The following is an 11,582-nucleotide window of genomic DNA, read 5'->3' on the forward strand; positions in this document are numbered from 1 at the left end:
AATATGCTATTATGTCAATTGATGCTACGTTCAAAGTGCACCAAAATAAATTTTTAGTTATATTTTGAATTTACGCTTCAATTTGGATCCCAACCGATGGGCCATCGGTTGTTCGCCGCTGCACAAGTTTGCCCCTGTTTCCCATCCCGCGGGAATCCCGCTGGGAGACTCCTGCCCGTTCCGGAGTTCAAATGGCGAATGGGGCAAGTTTTTAAATTTAAATTTCATTTTCATCAGAAATTGGAGTCCATCAAAAGAAAGATCACAGAAGAACTAGTCAGCTGACCAAGTTTGAGGTTCTGTCGTTAGATTTCAACCATATACATGTGGCGGTTTTCAAAAATCTGAAAAATTAGAGACTTTGTATGGATTAATATTTGGGCGACACCATCTAACTGACATTTGTATGGAATTTGGGCGACTTTTGACAGGTCACAGCCTAGCCTGGTTACTACGCAATGAAACATAACCAAACTTGGTAAACTTAATAATTTTTATGAGAAATTCCCAGACTGCTTCAATCGCCGTTTTTTTCATTATCAATTTTCGGCGGCAATGCTCCGAGTTCCTGACAGAATTCCAATTTAAAAGTGCGGAGATGAAACTTGACCTGGCGGAGAACTCAGCTTGCTAGCTTGGTGCGTGGGACAAACAGTTCGGCGCTGGGCAAGTTGAAATCCGGTTTTCCTCGATCACTTGTTCTAGTAGCTCCCCAGAGGTAGCCCAAGATTTAAACCACAGTGATCAACCCATCCATATTATTATAGAATTTGTATGGTGTTTCTTTCGTTACTAAGTGCTTTTACCGCGCTGTTCACAGGCCTTAAATGGCCTTGCAGGGACAGTAAAACGCTTTTATGATAGAAAAGCGAAGCCCCTGCTCATCACATACTGATTACGAGATGCGCTTTTGCTTGAAGGGAGGCAGTTGTTATCAAGACCACTTCAACTGCTAAGCTCAAACATCTCGGACCTTACTCAAGATCAATGTACTTGTATTGTACTCTCTGCTCTTGCCAGAGCTTCCGGTAATATGTACTTTAGCTTATATATTTTAGAATTATCTATATCATATATCCTTGTACCTATTTTTTTTTTTACCTAATCTGTGTTGATTTAATTTTTTCTCTTAATTGGTTTCTATTTTAGTGCTTACTATACACGTTCTGTAGCCGAACCAGTATAGGCTCTTTACAGAAAATGCATAATAAACACTTAACTAGAAACCAATTGAATAAAACTTACTTACGGTTTACTTGAAAACGATATTCCATCGAACTGATAATCGCTTTGCGACCGAAGGCGGGAAGATAAAGAGACTTGAGTTTCAATCGAATTGTTTATTTAAATAACAGAAATTAACCCTGACATAAATTATTGTTTGTAAGATTTCCTGTTTCTGAATACACTCTTTTCTTTTTGTAAGAATGTTGTTTTTCCGGCCCACACTGAATATTCTTATATTTCTGCCGATTTTAGGCTGAAAACATTCTTGTATTATTCTTAAATATTTCCGTTTTAGAATGTCTTTGAAAGAAATAATTTATCATGACACTTTTTGCAGTTTAGTTCATTTCTTTTGTGCTGTGGCTGTACATATATGTATTACATGCACCATTCATCACAAACATATCCTTTTCAATGCAAAATCTCAGCCTCGGGTTTATTCTTAAAATATTCTTAAAAAATTTTGCGAATTTCAGCCTCGATATTCTTATAAAATATATTCTTATATAAAAAAGAGTGTATTCCAAATAATTAGAAACCATCTATTCCATTTCTCTCATGATCAGTAAATAACCCTGATACCCAAACAACGGGTATTTTCATTTAGTTATATTTGCATACCCTTTGTGGCGGCATCGTAGATGTAACCTCCTTGTGGGTATATAACGATCAACTTTAGTTACAATAATAACAACTGAATAGTAACTGTTCATTTCTATAGCGCATTTTTCATACCAAAATGATCAGATGTGCTTTGCACAAAAAAATCCTGCATCTAATTAACTTCAAAAGCTGAAAATAACTTAAAACTCACAGAGTTAATTGTCGCAGACTCTTGATTTTGATAACCAAACGACAGACGACCAGTCTAAAAGATTTGGGGTTAGTTATTAAAAGACAGTTCAGACGGTGTTTATCAAAACCACGTTCTAAACCATTTTCAATTTTGCCAACAGTCATATTGAAACATTACCTGCTGCTAACGGTATCAAGAAGGCTTGTATCCCAGACTAGAAAACTATTTATCTGCTTAAAATAAACCACTTATAAACAGATTTGGAGGCCCACTGATTGTCTTAAACCGCGGCCTAAGTTAAGACTCTGTTTAAAAAACTGGTCCTTGGTTTTTATGGAGTATGAATATTTTGTCGTTTTATATGAACGAAAATCCATGAATACCTTAGACCTCCCAAGGGTTGTGTACGAGAGGGCATCAAAAACATCCCCAGCGTTGACTAAATGACATGGCCGACAATTTAACAAAGAGTGGGAAAACATTGAAGCAATAATATCGTTATGTCATATGCTAGCTCATATTATTTTCGCATGTCTTTTGGATTGTCAGTTTTGAACAATTCACATGAAACTTGATAATCAGATATGATAATACCACTAGAAAAGAAACCACAAAATAAAAACAAATGGTATGTAGCCCACTGTTATAAATAACCTACTAGTAGAAGGCTACTTGACCACGGTTAAAGAAGTCGACTAACTGATTAGGCCTTAATATCCAGTTTCTCCGTATAGTTTTGCCGCTGCAGTGTTACAGTGATGAAAAGATAGCTAGTAATAATTATTCTCGAAAGGAACATTTAAAATCAAATCAGGTGACTTGAATGATATTTTGAATTATGTCCAAAGTTATTCAGGTTGCTTCTTTGTTTTTCATACCAAGAGTATGAGCATAAGTTGTTTGCTAATACACCAAAAGAAAGACCGCTGCGACCGTCCTAATCAGTGGTTCAATAGATCCATGTCGTCCCTTTTTGCTTGTTTTCTTTTATTTTCAACCTTCGGACGATTTTGCTGGGTTGTTGTCGTGGCAAGTCCTCTACTGGAGGGGGCATATTCTGTGTTCATATTTTTTTCCCTCCTCTTTTTTTTTTTTTTTTTTTTTTCAACTGAGAGGTAAAATTTCACCGTATTTACTGTACTAAAAACGACATTAACCGTAATGTAGTGTTCTTCATTACAAGTATTTTAAAATCCATGTGAAGTCCGCACCGTTCGCCTTAATCACTCGAGAGGTTGTGCAGTTAGTTCATCGAATTGAGATTCTTAAAATCCCCAATATCCTCTTTTCGGCGGTCGAGTGTTCTCAAGCCTTTTCATGTAATTTTGATACCTTCAAAAACGTGCATCTTAATTGAAGGAGGAGAGAAACTTAAACGAGCCATGAGAGTCGGTACCCCGTATCTGTTGAAAGTTTACAGCCCATCGAATAACCGATGGAACCGGATGGAACGATGGAACGACCAAGAGAGTGTCATTTTCGTCTATTACGATAAGCTCGTTCATTACGCATGCACAATTCACGTGCTAAAAACATTGCATGCGATCAGAACGGAGTATTTACTACTGATTTCTGCCGTTGTTGATGTCTCATACAGGTGTTTCCAGGATGTATTTTGACCTGGCAAACTGCGTAGCGCTGATAGAACCTTTTCCTCTCCCCTCAATTTTGATAATCGTAATTTTGTTGGTATTTTTGTCGAAGACCTTGACATCACCCTCATCGTTTTCGCATTCTTTGTTCACTTGAGATAGGCATTGTTTTATTGCAAGGCAGTCTGTTGTGTCTAACATCTCGACCAAACTGCACGACCGCCAGAAATCGTCGACGCCGCCCTGCGTCAGGGCTTGGGAGCGACTTACGTTCAGGGATTTCAGCTTCTTGGAACGCCAGTAAGATAAGCTAACACCCAGCTCCAGCAGAATATGGTCATTCACTGCCTTTTCCGCTCCGATCGCACACAGTCCTAAGTACTCCAAGGTTTTGATCTTTGCTATCTGCGGCAGAGCTGATTTGAGTCCAGCTGGGGTGACAAGGCGACACCAACCTAAGTCGAGGTGTTTCAGAGAAGAATAACGCCAACCAACGTTCTGTAGTGTTTCATCGTCTAAACTGATGCCGTCCAAGATGAGAGTCTTTAACTCTACGCAAGAATCCAGAAAAACTTCAACGAAGGCACCCGTCAGAAAAGAACATTTTCGCACACTAAGAACTTCCAGTTCCCTACAGCGTGTGAACAGGGTCAAAGTGCTGTCTTTAAGCGTGCGACAATGACTCAGGTCAAGTTTACGTAGACACTTCATGCTGTTGATAGCTGTCTCTAATCTTTCGTCCGCCAGGAGAATCTGGAAAAAGCCGTCGCAAAGACCCAGCCATTTAACTTTGCTAAGCTCCTTCCCGATAGCACGGTACACGCGAGGGTTACCGTGGGAGAACCGAATGTCAAGGTACTCGAGGTTTTTGGGAAAAAGTACAGTTTCTTTGCTGCACATTTCCTTGGACGTTTGCGCAAATGTCACACTTCTCAATTTCAGAACGCGTAATTTCTTACACTGTGAAGCGAGAGCTCGTAGAGATCCCTCTGTCAAAACACAGCCGCTTAAATCGAGGCAAATTACGCTTTTAGCCAGCCGGTTGCTAACCAACTCTTGAAACTTTTTCGGGTCATCCAGAGATTTGGAAAAGCATCTTAAATCCAAGGTTTTCCACAACAGCATGTCAAATGACAATCTATACCACAACCGGCAGACTTGACAGGCGCGGAGCAAGTCCCTTAAAGGTAGGAAACTAAAAATCTTTAAAAGTGTACCTTCGTCCAGAGAGAGTACCGGCGTTGTGGCAGCTAAATCATTCTGGTAAGGTTTTACGAAAAAAAGGTTCGTTAAAAGTTCTCGTACAGTCATCCCTTCTACCAACGATTTTCCAAAAGAGTACATGATCCGAGCTTGGTGACTAGCAGATGTTTGTAACAAATAAATTTTGCTTCTTGTATATTCATTTTCCTGCACGTGCACTCTGCTCTCATGATATATTTGCACGCGTGTTTGGTCACCGATAATTGACCGTAATCTCGTGCTTCCACTCTTTCACGTGAACAGAAGCCCCGGCCACACGCATCAATAACAAAACACTTGAAAAATAATTAAAAGTAAATTAAACTAAAATTCGAGTCATGGTGGGTGATCGTTTTCAGTCACATATTACAGGGAAATTTTACTCGTATCAAAACGAATTGGCCCCTGTTTTAACTGTTGACTCAGATTTGAAGTCTTTAATATATTGACTTGTATTACCAGCGGCACGCAGCGCGCATTAACACGCAACAGCGTGAAAGACGAAGTGGCGATCTTTGGCACAGCGGGTACTCGCCGAAAAGCATGTGAACAGCTGCATGTTCACATCATCACATCGTGGAGGATGATGTGGCAGTTCCCATAAGGTCTCACGTGCAACCTCTCTAGAAAACAAGTACATTTGTTTCTGTAGTGTATGGAGCCGGCCCTACTTAGCGGGTATCGTAGTATTGTACAGATGGCTCCGATTTGGTTTTCGGCATTGTTGTGGGTGTCATTGCATTGTAGTCATGATCACCCATAGAATAGACCTTTGATATGCAAAAGCTATAAGCATGTCATCGCCTGAAAACTCTCGAACCCTTTTCCTGAAAACTCTTGACTATTTCCGCTCTATAGACATATTGTAAAATATAGAGTGTAGTGGATTTGTTAAACATGGACTGGTATGAAAACCTGAAGCAAACAGCAAAAAACAGAAACAAACAACGAAACGAACAATTATACGACTACAATTGTACTATTTCTCTCCTATTTTCGCCTTTCATCGCCCATGTAAACTCTAGCACAACTTTAACGACATTCCTTCGCGGCCAATTAATCTCATTACTTTTTTGTTTTTTTTGTTTCTCGATCTGACAAACGTGCTATACACCACAAACTTGGCGTCTTCATTTCTCTTACCGGAATCAGTTGAATAAGTGAGGTGCAAAAACTTACTGAGAGAGCTGGCGAACGACTTAACGAGAGTAGTATGATGCCCCTCCCCCCGGTCCCTCTCTAATCTATAAGCTACCACGAGAAGCATCGCTTTGTGAACTGAGTAGCGAGGGTAACAGATACCTGCCAGAAGGCTGGGATGACAACGTACGCGTTATGAGTGGCTTGAATACAATCAGTACTACAGCTGCAATGAGAACATATATTTTGGCATGAATATAATTCCCCATGCTCTTGTTGGCCTTTTAGGGAGGGGAGGGGAGGGGAGAGGAAGGGCGAGGAGGGGAGGGGAGAGGGGTTGTAATATCCTCTTAGCCATGATATTTTAACAGCGATTAAGAGCAGTTATTCCCACCAAGAATGTTGTCCCGGGGGAAAACCCCAATAGAAGTTATATAGTTATATGTACATATGTACAAGGAGCCAAAGGGTATGCCTTGTTTGCGAGCCCGTTTTGATCTAAAATAGGGTATAAATTAATAATTTTAAAGTTTGGATTTAAAAGAAACGGGAATAGATGGATAGATAGATAGTTTATTGATAAAATACTTGGCAGCTCGAAAGCTGAATTGCGTATTTACATAGATACAAAACTAGATATACGAGTATCAGAATAGATAAGAGTCTAAAATACGAAATGTATAATTACAGTCGGACCTCTATTAAGCTGCCACCCTGAGGACTTTGAAAACTGGCCGCTTAATAGAGGATGGCCGTTGAATAGAGGTGTCGAATACAGCATTTTACTGACAAAATAATAATTCGGGACTTTGGAAAGTGGCCGCTTAATAGGTGGCCGCTTGATAGAGGTCCGACTGTACTTAAAATGTACAATCGATTGAAAAATACTAAATATCTATAAATGTACAGTATCGATACAGGATCTTATAATAAAGCTTTTCTTAAAACGGTTTGTCTTATGTGTAGGAATACCAAAGCGCCTGTTGTGCTTCAGTGCATAACAGGAGGGTCCACAGAACGGTAGTGAACCATGCAGACGGCCAGGGTCCCTTACTATAGAATCGAAAGTTTTATTACATATCGCAGTGATAAAGTCTGTTATTGATACAATGTTCAGCAGTTCAATGGCATCCTTATAGGACAGTCCCGATGGATTCTAGGGACTATAGGTTTGAAAATGGGTACAAATTATATAGGTCAAATTTAACGATAGGTACCGGAAATTACATATTTTGGTCCGGAATGAGGTCAGAGTTTGGAGAACGAGTCGCACACACCCGGTACCCACCAGCAATTTCAAGCAGTATCCCCCTCGTTGTGAGATGTATAAGGTCAAGGTCATTTTCTGGTCCATCTTGCTTATGACTTGAAAGCACTTTGGACGTGTGCACGTTTGCAGTGAGCTGAATTCTACAGCATGAAATGGAAGGCTAGAAATCATAAACCGACTCGAGACCAAAAGGGACGGATCAAAGGTAGAAGTCTATTTATTTACTTTTTGGATCAAACGGCACAGATGAAAACTAGATTTAAGACAAACATGCATGTAAAAAGTTATCGTAATTTTCAGAAATTTACAAACCGGTAACACGTTTGGTAAAATGAGCTCCAAAGGACATCGGTCCCTCGAAAATAACAGGAGTGGTGATTGAACCATTGGGGTTAAAATTCGTAGTGAAAATCTAGTAGTAACCTTAAATAACCAAGGTTTGAGTTATTCCAACTCCGGTAGTTTTAAGGGTGTGAGCCCGGCTAAAAAAAATGATATTGAAATGCAACTACTTATCAGAAAATAACTCTTGTACCTTTACCTCTTAAATAGGGGTGAAAATTAGTCTTACCATGGCCAGAAAACAATTTTGATGCTTTTGATTTAAGGGTTCTCTACAAAAAATTTGTGAAATAAAGAATAGTAAATAGTGGTGATAATTTATTCCTTTAGTTGAAATTCGTAGTTATACGTCTTGTGATTCTTTACTAAAATGCCTCAGACAATTGCTCAGTTGATGCCTTTCATGACCAAACGACAAAAAATCGGCTTGAACATGTATCAGAGTGAAAACTCTCCTATCCACTATCCGATTTTAAAAACCGGAGACTCACCTTTTTCTCATCAAGTCAATTTATTTCAGGACCTTCCTAAAAACCAACACGGTGAGCCGGGAGCCTTCTGACTAAATATTTTTTATAATAATAATAACTCTTACAATTATATTCGCGCATAAACAAATCTTGTGCTTTGTGAAAAAATAAATTAGTCGGCTAAAAGCAGTGGGTGCTTAACAAGCGATACTAAAACTTTTTGGAAATAGACATGATAAACTAAGATCCACGGGCATTGCACGTGTACAATACAAACTTGTTTTATCATCCGAACTCAGGATTCCATGTGGCTTCATGCTGCACCAGCTTAACGCACGCAAATCCGTCATTAACGATCTTGCGTTTAAAGGCTGGGTGGCAAAATTTGACCTTTACAAGAAAATCCTCTTGATTTAAGGACAGAGAGAATAAAAAGCAATCTCATTGCATCATTTTTTGTTTTGATTTTCGAGCTACTCGATCCTTTTGAAGTACCGAAAATTGAATTGTTCCTTTCTTTTCCTTCCGGTTGTTGAGGTGAGTGATTTCCCGAGGGGGAGGGGGTACTGCCTAATTTGGCCTTGAAGAGGCAGTATCATGGGAGATATCATGATTTTGGGCAAAAATTCGCTAAAATTAAACTTTGGAAACTGTGTTAATTAATTTCTAAATCGCTAATTTAAAGAAATATTAATATTGATTCTACTGAGACGAAAGGTTGAACAAAAATATAGCACAACCGATTTTTAGTGCGTTCGGCGACAGCGCGAAAGTGAAAACGTCGGCCCGACGTCTTCAAATTTGAACCCATTTTTATTTTGGTCATCTGCCGGCGAAAATATTGTGGATAGTTTCTTTTCATAGTGATGGTCTTTGAATGGAATTTTGGTCATTATATCTTGGCTGCTATCAACCGAATAGCGATCAATAGCGTCTTTTCGATTTTCAATGTGTTACTAAAAATAGCGTGATACTGTCCCTCTGAACGAGCACGTGCTACCCCGCGCCCGTGAGGTGGAGTTTTCAAAACTTCACGTGCAAAGCTTCTCTAAACAGAGTATCGATTATGTTTGTTTTCTCCTTAAACCGGGTATCTTTTACAACAGGGAACAGGCAGAGGCCAGAAAAACAAAATGAATAAAAATATGTTTTGTGCTAGATATTTCGGTGTGGAACTTTTCGCAGGGAACTAAAACAAAAAATGAATATATACGTTAGGATCGTAACTGACAAATACGATGATATGATCGGAATGATAAATATACAATCATTCCGTTGTCATCCGACCTTTTAAACTACTATTTTTAGCGTCCGCATATTCTCTGTGAATGTAGCCAGTACCAATCATTTCTATGGTTTTATCCAGTTTTACTTGTAGTGGAAGTGATGAAATTCATATATAAAAGGCTGCGCCAGATGAAAGAATTAATAAAAGCTGCGTACATAACCGCGATGGGAAAGCCTGAAAAAATTCAGGCTTGAACGCGATTCGAACCCATGACCTCTGCGATGCCGGTGCAATGCTCTACCAACTGAGTTATTTTAATAGCCAACTGGCAGTTAGTCAAAAGGGGAATTTGTATTATACTCGAAGAAGAGAATCATGACAGATGGAAGTGAAATATAGGAAATTACATATAAGAACAGCGGATAAGACTTCAGAATTTTCGCATATCTGTACATGTGTTTCAGTTCTTGACCGTTCGTGTATTTGATATTTGAGACCATTTGCTATATTTCGCATCCAGGCTTTTAAATTGTCACGATCCTTACGTATATAATTTACAACTTTATGTTTTACCCCAACCCGAAGAAAGTTGTGTGCAAACCGAAATATCAGGCATTAATAATAATATACTTATTTATTCATTTTGACTCTGTCTTTCCTCCGCCGCAAAAGATCAGTTTGCAGTGTTGATCTAGCCAGTTTACTACTGATCCCGATCTTGTCACGGATTCACGGCCAGGCGCGTATCCAGAAGCACCTTTCACCATTTTACGGAAAAAGGTCAGATTTTTTTACAACAAATAGATATTTTTGCTTTTAAGCGTTTGTCCTTATGGCATTGGTTTGCATTTTTCATAAGCAATTGTCTTAAACGGGCAGAACTTTCAAGAGCAATTTTCTACTTATCTGGTATGGGCGCAAGGAAAACAACTTTGGCGGTAACAAACAATGTCAGTGGAATAAACTGTAGTCGTAGGTCCTTCCCGTGCGGTCCGTGTAAACAGGGAAACAAAAATTAAAAAAGCATAATTTGTCCTAAGACCTCCTCTACATGGAAATGTTTTCAAGAGATTGCGTTTTCATCGAAAAAGGAAACAAAAGTTTTGTGTCATCCTACACGATCGTTTTCAAATCGTTTTTCGGCGCTGTCTACACGAAAACGATACGACCCCTGATCATTTTCGTTCAGTTTCCTTCCGATAAATGCTCGCAGATCCTCCCAAAGCTTATGAAAAGACTCTTTAATCATCGTCCTTTGACAGAGCAAAACTTTTCCGTCAACAAAATTGTACCGCTAAACCTTCCCCTTCTCTGGATTCGGAGTTGCTTTGCTCGTTAACACACCGGTGTACGACAGGATCAACATCCGGGCGAATTTTTGCCTCCTTTCTTTGTGAAGTATTCACTATGTTAATTATTGTGACGTTTGTGTAACAACTCACTATCAGTATAGCCCGTAAACAGGCGCTCTTACTTTTCGCACGAGTTTTTAACGGGCAAGCTTGGCAAATCGGGAGAACCTGCCCATGACTCGCGCCTTCGTCACGCGAATTCTCACCCCCTCCCCTCCACCCCCAAACCCCACGAGAGTGACTTCAAGAATTCGTAAAGCAAAATGATGATTTTATATTTGATGGGAACGGAAGGAGAAGAGGCTTGTAGGTGACATGAAGACACCGGAACTGAAGTTCGTTTGAGCGTGCCAGTTTATTGATTAACGTAACGTGTTTTGTTTCACGTACTGTTTTGAGAAGATGCAAAGCAAACTGAGAGCAACAAACCATTTCTTCAAAAACTGACGAGTTGCTGTTCGGGGAAACGAGCCCTCGCTTCCGAGTCCAGCACTGACTCAGGGACTGTGAGAGTCCGAGAGAGCGGAAGAAATCAACACTAATCTAGTTTCGGGTTTCGGGCCAAAGCAAATTGAAAAAATCTTCGTAATTTTCTTACGCTTCAGCGAAAAACAGAATCTTTTAGTCATTCAGTTCCCCTACAATCTTGGACGGAAACAGGAAGATATATAAACCGGCCACACCCGCACCTCGAAATCAATTATGCCTTTCGCTATAAAACCAAACGTGCTCCAAAACACGTCAAATGAGGGAAGGGGTGGTCTTAGTTATCAGTCATTAATCGTCGTGACGTGTCATATTTTGTATTCCTCGGCAATTGCACAGTAAACGTAATCTTCATTGATCCTCACTTTCATTACCCTGGGTGCCAGAGGTTATTTAGGGTACACTTTGATTAATTACAGAAGAAGTATGATATACTT

At 39.6% G+C, this 11,582-nt stretch overlaps 1 protein-coding gene across 1 annotated transcript; it reads right to left on the reverse strand.

The window, feature by feature from the left end:
* Positions 1–1,331: 1,331 nt before the first annotated feature.
* LOC146450887 (S-phase kinase-associated protein 2-like) lies at positions 1,332–5,019 on the reverse strand. The gene has a single exon (XM_085099853.1). The coding sequence runs from the start codon at positions 4,957–4,959 to the stop codon at positions 3,613–3,615; it is 1,347 nt and encodes a 448-aa protein (XP_084955979.1). The 5' UTR covers positions 4,960–5,019; the 3' UTR covers positions 1,332–3,612.
* Between the last annotated feature and the right edge of the window lie 6,563 nt (positions 5,020–11,582).

Source organism: Pavona decussata, unplaced genomic scaffold (assembly GCF_977016875.1).
Source record: "Pavona decussata unplaced genomic scaffold, jaPavDecu1.1 SCAFFOLD_416, whole genome shotgun sequence".
Lineage (NCBI taxonomy): Eukaryota > Metazoa > Cnidaria > Anthozoa > Scleractinia > Agariciidae > Pavona > Pavona decussata.